This window comes from Eleutherodactylus coqui, chromosome 8, assembly GCF_035609145.1.
Source record: "Eleutherodactylus coqui strain aEleCoq1 chromosome 8, aEleCoq1.hap1, whole genome shotgun sequence".
Classification (NCBI taxonomy): Eukaryota; Metazoa; Chordata; class Amphibia; order Anura; family Eleutherodactylidae; genus Eleutherodactylus; species Eleutherodactylus coqui.
In genome coordinates this window covers 39,607,814-39,626,405 of record NC_089844.1, presented here as the reverse complement: position 1 = coordinate 39,626,405, position 18,592 = coordinate 39,607,814, and the positions used below count along the sequence as shown (strand labels likewise).

General features: G+C 48.8%; 1 protein-coding gene across 1 annotated transcript in view; it reads right to left on the bottom strand.

Annotated features, from left to right (window-relative positions):
* The window catches only part of LOC136576338 (unconventional myosin-X-like), a 103,634-nt gene extending 85,512 nt beyond the window's left edge, over positions 1 to 18,122 (bottom strand). Inside the window, exon 1 of the mRNA XM_066575540.1 lies at positions 17,734 to 18,122. Within this exon, the coding sequence (XP_066431637.1) occupies positions 17,734 to 17,754 (21 nt within the window). The 5' untranslated portion in view covers positions 17,755 to 18,122. The remainder of the gene's footprint in view (positions 1 to 17,733) is intronic.
* Between the last annotated feature and the right edge of the window lie 470 nt (positions 18,123 to 18,592).

The window sequence follows — 18,592 nt, the reverse complement described above, 5'->3', positions numbered from 1 at the left end:
GGGTCCTGCAGTCGTTAATATTTAACGTGTATCAATAATATAAGCCAGATGTACATTAATATTGAAAATTGCATTAAAATCCTCAAAAATACAAAATATCATCCAGAAAATGTATTCAATAGAGTAATAAGTACAACCAATAAATCCCCCGCATTCTCCTGCTCAGCGGATGGATGGGTTATAGCAGTCGGTACACGGGATCATTTAACCCTTTATTAGGTCATAGTCAGAGGCGTAATTTGAAGCTCCTGGGCCCCAATGCAAAACCAGTAACAGGGCCCCCAACTATAATGCTTTATTCATAGTACTGGGATCCATGTGTCACTTACTGGACAATTTTACCCAATATTTAATATGGGACCACAAAGAAATTGCACCGCACTCACACGTAGATGCGATTTTCACATCCGTGAAGATGGCGTGTACCGCGATGTGTTTATTCTCTCAAAAACTCATCTCGCTCGCACAGGGGAAAAAAATAAAAATTAAAAATTGCATGTTCTTTAACGCGATAAAGGTGCGAGCATCTCAGAACGAGATCACGCTTGGCCGTGGGCACACGGTGGACTCACAGGAGCAGATGCATAAACCGCAGTGTGTATAACGCAGCGTTTTACCGCTGTGTGAGCCAGCGTATCTCACACACCCCGTCATGTGCAGTTTTACTGTTTTTGCTTTTCATTTCCCCGCTCGATCGCTTAGTGACTTCGCATATAAACGCCGCACATACTCAATAGACTTGCGTATGTATGGTGTTTATTAAACGCCCATAAAGAACATCGCATGTAATCTGCAGTAAAATAGAACACGCTGCGTTCTTTTTTTATGTGCGTGTTATATACACAACTTGATCAATGAAAACAATGTACTCTCATTGGTCCATTCACCGCGAATGATGCGTGCCTAATACGTGATTAAACTATGCACACATGAGCCCTAGTCCAGTACCACGAAGACAAAGGCAATGCCAATATCTGGCAGATCAGTGTTCAGCGTGTGTAACCCATCCTCCCCCCATTACTTGTATCTCCTCCTAGGCATGCTGCAAATAAGGGTGTGTGTGGGGGGGGGGGGGGGGGGGTATCAGCGCCATCTATCCAGCCCCCATGATCTTCCATCCCCTCCGCCCCCCACATCTCTGACAGATGCTGCACTTATCACACATCTTATTAATACGGTGTCAGATCCGCAGGAAGAAGCTCCAAGGAGGAACACTGCAATCAGGCAGATACGGTGCTGCTGGCAGCTGTGGGACCCCCAGTAAATAGCTGCGTCTTGTTCACAGCAGGGGGAGCCGGCATCACCAGGGCGCTGCAGGCAGGTACAAAGACAGACCTGCAGGGAACTAGTGGGGGGCATATAGAGGGGGGAGAACACGCCAATGCCCGCAGCCCCTTCATAAACTCTCTGTAACCTTGTTTTGTTGTTGAGATTGCAGCTACGTGATCTGATTCATTCTGACCTTATCTGGCGACAACCGCAGGATATGCCATAATCCTCGACAGGTGGGGGTCACTCGTCAGCACCCCCACCCATAGGGAGAACAGACGCCTGCTGACTCCTGTCCGCCAAATTGTCCTTTTCTTTAACACCCTGTGCACGTCACTTCTTTAAGAACCCCCCCATCCCTTCGTTCTCCCGATTGAAGTCCCTATGTAACTACCATATTTTTCGCTCTTTCACTTTTGTGGAGAGTCAGTGCGTCTTATAACGTGAACGTGCCGAGATTCACGCTGGCCAGAGCGTTCGCAGGTCCGCTCCATAGCCACCCGTACGTACCGCTGGTTGGTGGCGAGCGCCGGCGGGAACTGTTGCTGCTCCCCGTCTCCACCAATCAGCTTACTCCTTTCATTGTGCCGTACCACGACCGCCACTGCTCCTACTGTGGAAGAGAACAGAAAGTCCCTGGGCGAGTTCAAAATAATTTTTGCCCCATTTTCCTGCTCTAAAACTTAGATGCGTCTTCTAGAACGAAAAATACGGTATTTTGCTTCATTGACGCAAAAAAAAAAAAAAGGGATATTCCAAAGACTGGACTTTTCCTTCAACTTAGGCAAAAACTGATAGACCAATGGAAGTCCCCGCGATCACTAATCTGAGATCAGGTGTCCCATTTCTCGGTGGCTTCTCCCACGTGACGTCCGACTGAACAGAGCGCTGGCTGCGAACGCACGGCCGCCGCAGAATTTATTTGGGGCTGATGGAAACTCTCAGCTGGGCAAAGTATTAGGTCCGGACAAAGTTTCTCTGGATGTGATGAAAAACAAACATTCACTGACAGCAAGCAGAGTTTTTAAAATTTGCTAGGAGTTGGAATCTAAAGTAGATTAGAAGGTTGCAAACAGAGCGTCCCACCTGTCCGATTAATGGCAGATGGCGAGAACGTGACCACCTCCAGCGCTCAATGAACACAACAGTGTTTGTGCAGCTAGAACAAAGCAGTCTGCGGCTTCTCTCAGGGGACGAGCTAATTTAATTGTCTGTTTCGTGCGTTCAGCGAGCTGCAGTCAGCGCCTGATTACAATATCCTGTAGGATTCTAGGAAGCGGACTCGTCTGCAGCCCCCAACGTGGCATATGGTGACTACTCTATTACAGGGGGTGGCGGTGGCTGGATATGAGAAGTGGAGAAAGGTTGTGTGGGTTATATTAGGCACTACTGAGATATTACACCGGCGGCCATCACTGTCCAAAGGGAAATCCTATAGTCAGAGGTGGATGTCATTAGGACAAACTCATCATATCAGCCACACAAAATACACACCGGTGTGGCAAAAGTCCTGGGATAGCGGTCTGTAAGTAGATGATTATGTGGCGTTACCGCAGGTGATGCTCGGGGTGCCCGCACCTGTATAAGTAGTGAGGGGCTATCTGGTGAGGTTAAACATCGGCCAGCGCGCTCATGGCAAGGATTTTAGGAAATGGAACAAGGCATGATGGGGGCGCCAGACGGATGGACGGTCCATTTATAAAGTTGTGCAGGCATTTAATATTCCTCGATGCGGTGAGTCTAGTATGCACCGGGAATACCGGGGGGAGAAGGCATCGCCACCCACAGGGGATAGCACAGTGGCGGCTCACGGGTGCTTAATGATGGTGACCGGCGGCATCAGGCTAGAAGAGTGACTTTATTGAAAAACATTCAATACAGGAGACCCCACATACAGATCCCGCAGGTCAGGGCTTCGTTCTGTACCTTCCATGGAAGCAGTAGACCCTCCAGATGCCTCTGTTACACCACGATACCGGACACAGTGCCTCACTTGGACACACGAGGTTGCCTACTTGACCCTAGAGGACTGACAACATGTGGCGAGGTCTGATGAGTCATGGTGTCAATTGTTTTGGGCTGATGGTGGGGTTTGTGTGCGGCTCAGACCCTATGAAGCCATGGACCACAGTTGTCAACTAGGCACCATGCAGGCTGGTGGTGATGGCTCCATACCGGTGCGGTGTGTTCTCACGGCATGGGTTGGTCCACCGGTCCTCCTAAACACATCACTGCCCGATGCCTATGTTCCACTGCTGGGTCACCATTTGCAGCCCTTCATGTACCCCACGATGATGGAATATTCTAGCAGGATGATGCACCATGCTATCGGGCTCAAGTTGTCCAGAATTGGTTGGAGGAACATTCTGGAGAATTCCTATGAATGGTTCCATCAAACACGCTTTTAAAGCAACAAATCCACATCAAGTTGCTCTACTTCACCGGGTTGGAGAGGGTCACGATATTAGTTCCTGTGGCTTTGGGTACTTCAGTGTATGACCCACGATCTCATCATATCCATTACCCAAAAGCCCATAGTTTCATCACAACCATTGGCTACAAAAGGTCACAGTGTCCATCCCAATCACTATAAACATCCCACAACCCTAAATATAGTCCAGGGCCATAATGAGTCCAGTCATTAGATAGTCGTCTTAGTTACAATAATGATAAATGACTATTACTGTCTAGTCCACCGCAATCACTTCCTTGGATCACACTGGATTTGTGCCGTCAATAGACGCCAGACTAATGTATTTTTACACGGGACAACGGTCCGCTCCTTCAGCGCCCAACAGCCGTCCTATCACTCCTGCGCTGTCACATGGGAGCGATAGTCATTCCCTGAACAGAGGTGGAGCGCGCCAAAGAGCTCTTCCAGCCGTCCACCTGCAATTTGAGAAAACAAGCCGTCGTTCATAGTCGCTTGGTTTATAGGTGAGCTGAGAACCAAGCGACTGTGGCAAGTGAGCGATTGACATTCGCCTGCCAATTCGGCGCCGCGTTTACAGCGGATGACAGTTGACTTTTTTTTTTTTTAAATCGATTATCCAGGTGACTTTTGGCTCGTGTAAAAAGTACCCTAAAGGCGGAAACTCCTCACAACTTTGTATGTTATCAGACGGCTCACCGAGATAAGCTGAGTCAATCAGTGTACAAGGTACCTTTGTGGGGGCGATTATCCCCCAAATCATCATTGAGAACGGCAGATTTGGCGACGATTGTCCTGTATACATGCCACCACCCACAGGGCAACAAGTGAGACATCTCTCGCCTGTCGGAGTCACTTTGTTTTTAGCACAACTAATGGGCCATTTACACGGAACGATTGGCGCTCAAAATTTGTTCATACTAATGAATTTGAGCGATAATTGTTCCGTGTAAATGCACAAAAATTGCTCACTATTTGTTTGTGGTTTGTTAAGCTGACTTTTCGGGTCACTGGCGTCTGGGTGAGGGGAAAAAGTCTCCTGCTTTGTATGAGTGCCAACGACCTTAGTCGTTTGAAAGACTGAATGACTGCTGGCCCGTGTAAAAGGGGCATAACAACCCAGTGGCTGTCGGGCTGTGTAAATAGGAGCGGGTCAAACCACGAACGACTTCTGTTAACAGTGAATGGAGGCGGGTGGGCGGGCACAATTCCCCCTCCCCTTACTTGAACGACTATAGTTATGGTCACTGATACGGCTGTTGGGTGCCAATGCAATTTTTTGAAGGATAGTCATTCCGTGTAGAAGGGCCTCAGGGTTGGGATACTTTTTATATGCACTTTTACTATTGATCATGGGGGCACATTTTTGAAATCCAGTCATCCCATTGAAGAATAGGACAGCCAGCCTCGAAATGGCTGATAACAGGGAATACTAGTTTCCGTTACGCTACACATTAATGCTTCTGGAATCTATGCGACCGCCTCATTAGCATAATATATAAGTTATTGTACCAGGAATTCTTCCTTCTAGAAATTTCCCTTCCTGTAAAGATGACTGAAGGCGGCGCAGACAATGGGCGACATTCATCTGGCGATACATTTACCCGCGCAGCGAGGGCATCACACTGCGTTATTGTGTTTATGACGCGGGCGATGAATCATTTTAAGGACTCGGTGATGACTTTGGTTTGGTCTCCCAGACAAATAATTTCTTTCTTGAGTGAACCGCGAGAATCGTTTTAGTCACGGTAGAGAAAGCTTCTTCATACGAGGACTCAAGAAATAGTCGCATTTATCACCCTTATAGTCACATGACGAACTATACTCCCTCAATACGCCACACCGACATACGAGACGGGTGAAGCTACCAGCAGCCATCACCAAATTCAGGCTGCGCAATTCTGTGGTGACATGCGCCATAAAGACCCTTTTGCATTATTGGTATATTAATTGTGCAAATAAATCGCTGCCCCCACCTCTCACCCGGTCAGCGGGCCTCCCCCCCCCCCCCCCGCCCTCTCACCAGGCACCAAGCCAGCAACCCCCTCTGCTTGCAGTCAAGTGGGGTTACAGAACTCAGGAGAGTTAAACTCTTTCTCCAAAGCCTAAGGCCACTCTCACACACGGCATTGGCAAAACGTGATGTTACCACCACTTTCGGCCGCAGGTTACTGCGCCTGACAGCAGTCTTTAAGCACACCCCATCATTGTGACGGGTGATGAGAGGTGCTTACAAAAAAAAGCAGACGGCGCTTGAAAACATCATGCTGGAGTGCAGGTCTGCGAGGACCCATTGAAAGCAATGGAAGCACTGTACCGCAATTACCACAGTGTTCACCACATGTGTGAGCAGCAAAACAGTTCAGACCCTTTAAATGTATCACACAAATATATGAAATCTGTCTAAGTTGTAGAAAGGCGCTCTAATTTCTTTTTGCTCAGCAGGTTGCGCTAATTTTGTAATCATCCATATCTCTACTTTCCAGATCATGAAACGTACAAGTATTTGGACATTGCGGATCTCATTGCAACATAAAAGAATCCAGGATGTCAACAATTCCGCCTTCAAACACGAACTGCTTCCTGTACAGAGGCAACAACTGGCAGATCATCTACATTTGTCTCCTGTGACCTGACCCCAAGGATGTCCTAATAAGTAATAGCCCCCCTCCATTTACACTTCCTCCCACTGACTCATCAATAGACCCCCCTGCTGTTCCGCATTCCTACGAAACTTCAGCCTGTGACTAAGGGGTTAAACCAGCATGAGGGATTAACTCAGTGAGCAGCCCACGAGCCACAGAGAGGTGTTTCTAATATTCAGGATGGGTGTATTAGGAAACCCGCTGAGCGGTGGCTGCATTGTGGAAGCTGATTGGGAGGGGGGTGATAATTGATGACATGAAGTCCCCGAAACACGTCCACTACAGACTAAAAGGGGCGGTAGGTAACCCAACTTTCCCAGACTCCTGAATGATTCATTAGTTGAATGATGCAACATACTGGGAATCAATGAGACCAAAAAGGGGAGGCGCGGGAGTCAAGTATGTCTCTCAACTAGTCCGGCCGCCTCTTGCAGAGTCTGGGAAGCTACGGGGGATTTAACAGGAAAAATAATCCATATTAAAGCTTTAACAAGAGTGGTCACCCAACTTTCCCAACTCCTGAATGCCTAAGGACCCATTGCATTATGGCTCCACTGGATGCATGGGTTGGCTGCGGCCACTGCTACACTGCTGCCCCAAGACACAATGAGAGAAACTCAGTGTCCCCGGTGAGAGCACCGCTCTTTCCGTCTCTGCCCTGCGGCTCTGTCCTCCCCTGACACGCACTAACAGTGGACGGCTGATGGGGGGGGGGGGGGGGGGGGTGCGGCAGCTGAGACTGACAGCATTAGAGGGCTGTGGAGCACAGCAAAAAAGTGACAACAGAGCCGTCTGATGGGGGGACCTGAGCGGACATGCCAGTCCCGTCCGGCAGATGTCTTAGCTAGTAAGGGGGGAAATGGAGGGTGAGAGGTGTGCAGCCAATCCGCACATCAGGGGGCGTGACCAGCCACTAAACCGGCCAATTGGCACATCTGGGGGCGTGACCTGTCACTAAGCCTGGCCAACCCATGTCTCCACCCATACTTCCGGTGTAGACATAATGCAGCAGTACTGGGCCCGTTCACACTGTAGATTGCTCTCTGTATACAGGGAGTCCGTGGCCTCGTGCAGCAGGTCCAGTTGTGCTCAATGTTCATTAAAGTCTATGGGGACGGGGAAAAAAAAAAAAAAGAAAAACCACAAACACGCATCAGCATTCTTTTTTTTTTTTTTTTGCACACGGTTTTCTGTGGGTTCTGACAAAGCTTGGGCCTTCTGAAAAACGGATGCAACACAGACATAAAAAAACAAACAAAAACAAAAAACAAAAAACAAAAAAACAAAAAAAAAAAACACACTTTTTACAGACCTAAATTGCATTCCTCCGTGTGAACGAGCCTCCAGGTGCCACAACTGGTTTCTGCAGCTGCTAATAGCGCCACAAGTTAGACAAGAATGATTAATAAGGATACGATCCCACGTGGTGGTGGTGGGGTGTCACCCAGCTTTCCATGACTTCTGAACGGCTAATCTATCTAGAAATGAACAGGGAAGAAAGCCAGGACTATCACCACCCAAAAAGTCAGACTTGGCATGCAGGGTTTAGAAAAACTGGGTGCGATCTGTAATAAGGCGATGTCACCAGAACCCCAGTAGTACCTCCAGATGTTTAGGAGGGAAAGGAAAAATCAGGCACTTTACACATTCGCCAAGATGAGGGATCAGACTAAAATATTGCGCAACGCACTTTATTACAAGAGACTACAACCACCATCGTCATCGGGCCGGCGGGGTGGAGATGCAGAATCCTGGTGAGACCTGGGAGACAGATCTGCATTTTAAATCACTGAATAGGCATAATAGCAAATTTTCGGAAGAACAATGGCGATCTGTACGGCGAGCTGCGTGAGCGGTCACCGGTGGGACATCAGCCTGCTGGCGGAGGGAGAGGCCGGGACGGCAGAACACGTAACATGACGGCTTCTATCATACAAAACACGGGATGAATAAATGATGAGGCGGATGGCAGGAATCTGCTAATGGAAGAGAAAGCCTGGGGGGAGGGGAGCAGAGATTGGAAAATGGGGGGTATATTCCCAGGGAGGTCTGGTACAGGAGCGGAGGTAAATGACAATGTCATATCATTAACTCCTACTGCTCCAGGCAAAGGAATTTAAATGCACTATGATAAAATCAATGAAGCGTAATGTAGACTGGGCGACCGCTGGTTAATGGGGGGGGGGGTTATTAAAGGGGAATGTCGCTTTTTCACATAACCTGCGCTAGGGCTGAGCTAGCACTTAGAGCGCATTGTTAGATGCTTCAGGGTAAATCACGTTCTGTGATGCTCAGCAGCGTTGGGCACTTATATCCCACAAATGGTGCAAAGTAAGTCGCCTGAGGGCGTAGGGCGGCCGATACCTCCATCAGGTTCATTTTTCAACTTGAATGGAGGTGAGAGGTTAAAGTTGCGCCATTGTCTTAGTTCCTATTCATTACTGAAGTCGAATGACTTATGTAGCCATTTTCATAAAGTGTCAAAGTTGCAGCATGGTGCAAATCGGCCTTGGGCAAAAAACGACAGTTCTAAGAGACTTCCATTTGCTATGGAAAGTGAATGTGTCACATTAGGGTTCATTCACATGCGACATTAGGAAATGGACCAACTGCAGCACCGCTTTCTGATTGGCCAGTGCTGATCACATGAGAGAAGGTACAGTGCAGTGATGGTGAACCTTTTAGAGACAGAGTGCCCAAACTGCAACCCAAAACCCACATTTTGGCAAAGTGCCAACATGTCAGGGGGCGGGGCTTATCATGACGTATGATTTTACCCGTCGTCGTAAAAAGAACAGGGCCGCTTCAAAATGGACAGCGTGCAGCATTCCCGCATTCAAAAGCAGTCAAAATCTGCACGCTGTCTATTTTGAAACAGCCCTGCCCATTTCTGCCACATGTAAACATACCCCAGTGATAATAATGACACCGCACAGCGGCCCCCAGTGCAACAGCGACACCCCACAGCGGCCCCCAGTGCAACAGCGACACCCCACAGCGGCCCCCAGTGCAACAGCGACACCCCACAGCGGCCCCCAGTGCAACAGCGACACCCCACAGCGGCCCCCAGTGCAACAGCGACACCCCACAGCGGCCCCCAGTGCAACAGCGACACCCCACAGCGGCCCCCAGTGCAACAGCGACACCCCACAGCGGCCCCCAGTGCAACAGCGACACCCCACAGCGGCCCCCAGTGCAACAGCGACACCCCACAGCGGCCCCCAGTGCAACAGCGACACCCCACAGCGGCCCCCAGTGCAACAGCGACACCCCACAGCGGCCCCCAGTGCAACAGCGACACCCCACAGCGGCCCCCAGTGCAACAGCGACACCCCACAGCGGCCCCCAGTGCAACAGCGACACCCCCCTTCCCCAAGACCCATATGCTTACCCCCTGGCACTGATCCCGATGCAAACTGTGAAGTTAGTGTGCTGCCGGATGCCTCCTCCCCTTGCTCTCATGGAACTAAGTAGTAGGAGACGTCGGGGGAGGAGGATCCCAGCTGCACACCGACGTCACAGTGTGCGCCGGGATCAGCGCTGCTAGCAGCGCAGCTGAGTGAATGCCGGCAGGGAAGCTGCGGCCCCTGACGGTATTCACAAGTGGTAAGCGGCCGATGGCGGCGCGTGCCAGCAGGGAGGACCCTGCGTGCCGCCTTTGGCACGCGTGTCATAGGTTCACCACCACTGGTATCGTGAATTGGTAGTCTAACACTACCAATGCACTGCAGGGGATTAGGTAGTCTGAAGTTCGCATCGGCCATCTTGGATGCAAAAAAAAAACAAAACACAGGACTGGAAGCGGCGGGTGGGAGGGGACACCAAATGCAGGTAACATATCCCCTGGTCTCTTCGGTCCTGGGATTGACTTTTACTCCAAGACCAGGGGGAAGAAAAATTGCTCTAAAGATTCTTGGCGAATTGGGGTCAGCTGCCGTCACCCCAGACTCTTCGGACCTAAAGTGGAGTTGCACTTTAAGCATTGGGAAGGTCTGCAGAGCGGATTCACTTCTGTGCTTTGTTCTGTTCTAGAATGTCACCATACAAGGTGCAGATGACTATCTCCGTCCGCAGCGCCCGGCCCCTCGCTGCACAGCTGGGGAGCTCACATCCTACTTTTGTGCGTCCAACAATGGCCGAGACGTCTGGGTCCATCATTACAGCTTATTTATATATAGAGCCAGAGCATTTCCCCACACAGACGGGATATCCCAGCCGCAGATGACAGTACGGTTTCCATGCAGCAATACTACTGGGCTCCAGTGTGACACAGGTAACCGGTCCCTCTGATGCTGGAGTAGAGCAGGCATACGGACTGCCCTGAACGTGCACTCCAAAAACATTGGTGGCGGCGGGTGGGGGGCGGCTGAGACAGTCAATCACACATTGCCCAGTTTTATTTTAGATATTCGCCATTTAAAAAAGGTATATAACCAGAAAAGGACTACCGAAAAGACTTTATGCCACAGCAGGCGCTACGGACTTAGAGGGGTGGACCCATCTTAGCGTTTGATGGCTGAGATAGGAATCCGGGGGCGTTTCCTGACCCCATCACCAAGTGATACAAAAACCAACAGTGAGTGGTAGGGGCCACTTGCTTGACACCTTCACAGCACCAGGAGCCGAATCTCAGAAGAGTCAGTACTGGGAATTGGCAGTTTTCATACTGGCCACTAAGCCCAGGGACTTGTTCACACTCATGTCTGGCAGTTCCATTTTTCACTTCCGCCCTACGAGCCAAACAACTGCAAATGCCGAAGCACTGGATGCGGCTCCTACTGGACCCGAACAGCACCAAACGAATCCCATTGACTATATTGGGTTCCATTTGGGGCCGTTATGCACTTTGGCATTTTTTACAAAATAAATAGCGCAGCATGAAGCGCTGTTCTGTTATTTTCACGTAAATCAACATCAGACACTTAGAGAACAAAGCCTCCGCCACCGATGTGAGCAGTCTAATGACAGTCGGCTACTTCTCTGTTCTGAGAACCCTTCAGCAGTCATCTCATCAGGATTACCAACAGAGGTGACATCTATATACATAGATTACACAAGATCCATCATCCACAATAGCTGATGTCACAGCTCACCTCCTCCCCCTCCTTGCACATGGAACTCTGCATAGGTCACAGAGCATGCCCAGAATAGTCTCCTATAGAAATGAATGGGTCCCTTCTTGTCTTTTGTATGACGAGTGCATGAGGCTACTGTGAAGGCATCTCTCTATAAAGCATGTATCTCTGCAGCAAAGGGAAGACGGCCGCCCCGCAGTCCTGTGCGGACAGTAGAAAGGAAAAACAAAACATAAGTTCTGCAATCGGAAAACAAATTAGAAAAATGAGAAATTTTTCGTCATGTGGTTGTAGGCCGAAAGCACATGGCCGGGTCGGATACTGTTATAGACAGTATTCAATGGGGCCTATTCTCTGTGTATTGCGCACGCAGATACGCCCGTGTGAAGCTGGCCTGAAGCACCTTTCCAAATAGATCTGACAAGAGCTTAGATCACTGCATCTCTGTACAATAGCAGTACTGACATCTATAGGGGGCGATATAAGTGTACCACAGTGCTGCCAGGACGGAAGGTCAGCCTCATACGGCAGCCTTCACTGTAAAAAAACGGGCCGCGTGTGCGTGGCCTCAGGGCGCCTTAATGGGCTCATTCTTATCTCTGCACATAAAAAAATAAATAAAAAAATAAATAAAAAACACATTATATATATATATTAGAGATGAGCAAACACGTTCGGCCCCGCCCCTTTTTCGCCCGAACACCGAACTTTGCGAACACTTCAGTGTTCGGGCGAAAAAGTTCGGGGGCCGCCGTGGCAGCGCGGGGGGGGGGGGGGGGGGGGGAGAGGGAGAGAGAGAGGGCTCCCCCCTGTTCTCCGCTACTGCCGCCCGCGCCGCCGCGCATCTCCCCGCCCCCCGGACCTTTACGCGCGAACACTGCAGTGTTCGGCAAAGCCGGTGTCCGGGTGCGGATGTGTCCGTAACGGACACGTTCGCTCATCTTTAATATATATATATATATATATATATATATATATATATATATCCATCCTGCTTTATTTTTTGCATATTTGCGGACCAAAGGGGGGAAGAGGGGGGGAGGGGGGGGGGGGGGGGGGGAGTGGGGGGAATGCGCATGCAATGGGATGTGGGAAATAAAGCACAAAACCGCAGGGAAAAGAATGGACGTGGACCTCATCAGGCCTAATAGCCTTTTAAATTGGGACAAGGCAGTCCCCATGTTTACATGCTGTATGTGCAAAAAGTACAGTAAAATGTGAAACACGTGTAAAAGCCTCGTACATGGTGCAAATACGTCGCGCTGAAGCGGGCCCAACTGTGCATACGCTCCTGTAAAGCCGCCTTCAGATGATGTACAGCCCAGTTTACCTGTTCATGCATAAGGTAATCTGGTCGCTGTATGGGGGTTCATACAGCACGGTGTGGCGCTGCCACTTAAGCACTGTATTGCACATCACTAGAGCATTGTATGGCGGTGGGGAAAAAAATTAAAAAAACAACAACCATAAAGAATTAATAATTTTTGCCATTAACTTGGCTGGCTTATGGCACTGGTTAGGCACTGTATGGCACTGGTTAGGCGCTGTATGGCATCATCATCTGCACGTACTAATATCCGAGTAGTGCCAGTAATACGAGCAACCAGCACTGTACGCCCCGTCTACCTCATTCCTGTCCCTGCCCATTATAGATACTTGGCGCTCCCACTGGAGACGAGTCACGTTGATCCCTTTTTCCCCTAGGAAGCGGTTTCCGTGACTCACGCGGTGGCAGACGGTCACCCCAGGAATGCGGCTGCAGATCTGCTTACAAACCAGGTTGACATAATTGGCAGCTGATCAACAGCCAAGATCACCTAATGACCAGCGGGCGCATCAGCCGGGGCCGCCTGTAATAATACCGCTCACTGTAATCCCTCCGCGGCCCCGGGGGACGGCATTTGTTACTCTTCAGACCAGATCTGTGTCATTATTACTTGCTAAATCCGGGACGATAAACTCCTAAATGAGCAGCTACTGTATTAACCCCGTGAGCGCCTAGCACTGTAGTACATGAGTCGTGCACCCAGCGCCCATTGCTAGGGCTGAATACCACATTTAGGCCACTGTCACACCAGCGTTCCTTCTGCTGCGTATTACGTACATTTTTTTGCACGCACAAAATACACAGCACTAAACCTCCACGTATTTCAATGGAGCCACTAACACTAGCGGGTTCTTTTGCGCCGTGCAAAAAAAATAAATACATTTAAAAAAAAAATCAGTTAGCGTAATACTGCATTTTCTATGTAGGTTGCTATGCCACTGGGTTGGGAGGGAAGTTGTGACATCAGTTTGCTGGTCTGCGTTTTTACTGCGCTAAAATACGCAGTAAAAATGCAGGCAAATGCGCACAAAAACGCTGCACCACATGCAGTATATTGCTGCGCAAAAGCAAAACCGTACACTCGTGTGAGAATGGCCTTAGAGGTGCAGCATTGGTTAAGCTCCAACCGTACACATTTTTTTTTACATCGGCTCTGCTAAAATAAAAGGCCAGACCCCAATACAAACTGTATAACTCCCTCTCCTCCGATATAACACTGCGCATAAATGTACCGCCAATCACAATGGAACTGTATGTTCCTGAGCAATCTCCTTGTCCGGGCACATGCAATACCGCCACGGACATGCTCCGATTGACTTGCAAAAGGTACGATCGTCGCCCGCTCCTGACAGAAAGCACTCACTGTAAAAGGGCCCCGGCTCAGTGCATCCCCATTAGGCGCATACATGTGTTATAGCACAAGCCTTGATTGTATCCCTAGCCTTGTGATGATCGCATGTAGATTGAAGATTCACATAGTGACCCCTATAGGTGAGCTAGGAGAAGTACACTTCAGGAATTAAAAAGGTTTCCAGATTAGTTCATGACTTTTGAGTATAGAATCCAAACTCAGGCAGCCCAAAAGTTTTCTGTTGGCACCAACTTTTTTCTGACTGAAGTCTTTGGGAGTTTATATTATGTGCTTCTTAACACCCAATAAAACCTGTCCGGCTCCTGGAGTGGCTGTATTACAGGAGCCAGGAGGTAAGTGGCCCACAGTCATAAGTATATAGTCTATTAGACTGCATATAAGGTCCAAGCTTATGAATGTAATGGCTCAGAATTACTGGTGGATTGTTAGACATTAATTTGTCACAGTTGTGGGAAGGGGGGGGGGGGGGGGTTAGTCCTGGCGAGGTGGATTTGCCACAGAATTTCGTGCGGACTCTCCGCATTCTGCGGTATTTACAGTATCAGCACAGTGGATGAAGTTTGGAAAATCTTGTCCAAAAGCTGTGGAAATAATCCACACAAAACCTGTGCGGAAATTGACACGCGGTGCGGAATTCAATTCGGCAGCATGCCAACCTTATCACCGTTTCCACTGCGAATTCGCCTCTTCTTGATGACGGGGTAAATTCCGCACAGGAATACAGGATAAAACCTGCATAAAATGGTTCAGGTTTGGAGGAAAATTTTCCACTGATCTTCTGATGAACACCCGCTGCAGATATTCTGCTGCAAATCAGCCCCCATGTGGACCCCGCCTTAGGCCTCCGCCACACTAGCACATATGGGTCGTTGTGCTGTCCGTATGTAGTCACAAATAGCCTATGGACGCTGACATTGTTTCATGTGGACCGATGATCGGCGTAAAAATCTCATTGCATATTTATACTTGTCCATATCATGGACAAGAATTGGGTCATCGGGGAGTCCATCTATCGGGAAACATACGGATGGGTGTTCGAGTCGCGTCCGAACTTCTTGGGCACAAGTTGCTTACATGACAAATGTGCATCTGGACTTAGTGGTACCTACCCGTCCTCTCTCCCGATACTACAGCCCCACGGTCCTCCCATTCTTTGCGTAGAAACAGCTACCACCTGACCACTGTAGCCAATCAGAGGCCGCAACGGTCACATGCCAATCTCCTGGCATCACGGCCCAGAAGCCAGGAGATATGATGCCAAGAGAATGGCACCTGAGCACTGCAGCAGTCATGTGGTGGCCATTTCTAAGCAAAGACCGGGAGGATGGGCAAGTACCTCTGCTTTGTTTTTTTTTCAGATAAAAATTGACAACCCCTTTAAATGAGTGACAAGTTAGGATTTTCCAAGCAATTAATTGTCAGAATTTTCCGACTTTCCTTTGAGCATAAAACCGTCGCAATTATTTCCACCTTCCATACAAGTCGGTTTTGTGTCGATGACCATCTGTATTTTTGTCCCTCAAAGAATTAAATAAATGAATCAAACATTTAAAACTTTTAGCTGGGGAACAATATGACAGCGGTTATCGCTCGTCTAGACTGCGGCTGAGCGACGGGGGCACGAGAGGAGGCAGAGTTAATTAATTCTCCGCACAGCCAGACAGCAGATCTGCAAAACGACCAAACAAAGTGGACACTTTCAGGAGAAGAGCGTCGCACGTTCCCAGGTAAAAGCTGAATAAAGACGTAAGGACGGTGGGGGGGTGATGAAGAACAAATAGGCATGAGGAGAGAACAAAGCATTCTTCTCTACCGACTGGAGAACACAAGGCAGCGAGGACTGGAGATGAAGCCTCAGCATCCCCACCGCACTGCAGGAGAAGAGAAGGCTTGGCACATTTATCAGCACAGGTCCATTGTGCCAGGATGCCAAGAACATTTCACCTTCATGCCCTGCAGACTCATCAACCATTTGCATCTCATGAGGATTCTGGTGGCACAAAGTCCTTTTCTCGGAAGGGACTGCACCTTTTTTGGTGTCAATATTTTGGGGTTGTGGGGTGGGGGAAAGAGGAGGGGTTGTCACCTGGTCTTCAGCATGACAGAACGAGGTTTACAAAGGATAGTCAAGTGATATAGAGCCAGTGACATCATCAAGCCTGAGGTGATGTCATCTAAGTACACAAGATACCTCATCAATAGGCTTGAATGTCATTACTGGTGGAAAATAATGAATTCATCGGATAGTCTCAGGAGGGGTTGATGGCATAAAAAAGGAAGGGAAGGCCTTCCCAATTAGGCCCTACGACGCTGGTTGTTTTATGCAAGTTGGCCACTTGGTACCGTACTAGCTAGACAGACTATTGGGCGCTACTTGAAAATCTACGATCCCCCCAGCCAATGCATTTCAGGCCTCATTGTCAGGCATTAAATCTAGCCGTCACAGAGTAATTAGGGTGCAACGATTCCTATACGGCCAACACGAGGTGGGTGTTGGGAAGGTTTAGGTTCCATATTACTCCAGCGAGATGCGAAGGAGGCCTAAAGTTTACATAACACATTGCATGAAGAGTGGAACCATCACGTGATAAGATCTCAACTTTCCATTGACTACTACAGGATGAAAAAGACTTAAATCACGCGAGAAATCCCACATGCCATGCAACAGTTATGAAGCCATCACGGCGCATTGAGTTGCACAACGGACGCTACTTTTTCAACATTCCACACATTCTAGGTCATTAGGAATTCCTAATATTTCATAAGGGGGAAAAAAAAAAAAAAGTTGTGTGACTCAAACACCACAAAAGTAACCTAGTAGACCTAGAGGCGCTGGCTGGAGACATGAAGGATTTAGTTGGCTGACTCATTGGGCCATCACCACCCCGATGACATATTGCACGGTTACTAGATGTAAGGGGTTGCTCCACATTGCTTGCCGATATTGCTACTATTTTACTGGAGTTTCCCTTTAAATACTCCATGTAATGATCTTCATTGTTATAAACCTTTTAGAGGTTGTGATGTAACCGCAGTATTGTGCAGGGCAGGATACGGTTGTCATATCACACGCTTGCTCAATATTCGTTATCCCGTAACCCTCAGTGGCCAGGAAAGGTAATGTACATAATGCACAAGAAGCGGCCGGAGTCCTGCAATGCAGTTCTATAGAAGCTCATCATCACAAACTAGTGGAAGTGACCTCTAGAGTGTCCTGAAAGGAGGATGGGTGTGGTAGTACAACCCACCCTTGTGGCTCCTGGGATACCTACCTGGTCCGTACATTCAGATCATCCAAAAGTAACCACCAACCTAATCTCAACCACTAATGATAAAATTTACCACCAATTCACCAACATCGGATCATTTTCTCACCGTAGACTAAAATTAGGTTGAAAATTACGTTTTTTCTTTTTTTTAGAAACCGTAACCCACAATCGTGGTCAGAGTTCCCCAAACCCACCACCGACAATTGTATGAATATAAAGCGTTCCAGGTTGCGGGCGATTTCAGCACTATGACAGCATCGATAGCGATTGCCCTCACTTCTCAAGAAGACTACGGACGTGAAAGCGCAAATGTCCCGTCACCTGAAGCACGCGTTCCGCACTTACCTCGCTGAAATGCTCATCCATTTTCCTGCAGCTTCGCTATAATCCAGGTTTCACAAAAATCCAAGGAACCGGCAATATTTTAATGGTTAAAAAATAAGGCAGCCTCCAAATTGTCGCGGATACCTGATGGGATAGATGATAGAGGGTCAGTGAGAGCTAATAGTCCATGTGCTGCAGCGCTGGAGGCACCGGGGTCGTAGGGGGCTTAATAGGTATCCAACTCCTCATATTCCAATACAAAAGGCTGATTTGGGAAGATCCGCGTCCTACTCCCCGTGTCCTTTGTTCCCAATGACAGGGGTTAATTGGGGACAGAAGCCGGACCTGCACCCCACCGCCCTGTGCAGGAGCCGCATAGCCTTCAATGGAAGCTCCTTGAAGACACTCACATCTCCTTGTGATCCTGCATTGACCGAGGCTTTAACTGAACTCAGCTGCTCTCAGACGGCTCCTCCTATGGAGGCCAGGCTTGTGTGCAAACCCCTCCTGCGCCGCCGCCGCTCTTCCCTAAGACCCCCTAAGACTCTCACAAAGACTTACCGGCATTGTGTGCACCACAGAGGCAGCAGAACTGTGTGATGTAGCAGAGCTGAGATTGTCATGGCTCATCAGCGGTGATCCTACATAGGGGAAATCTAGTGCAATGTAACTCATTATACAGAAAGGGCGGATCTCACTATAAGGGCTTCTTCTCACAAAATCGTATTTGCGTGCATACACTATACGCACGCGAACCGCAGAGAATGGAACCCATTCATTTAATGAATTGTGTTCTGCACGTGCGGAAAAAATAGGACCTGCACCATCATGGGAGGAAGGCTATGCGAGGTGCGCAAATACGCAAGGGGAAGCGTGAAAC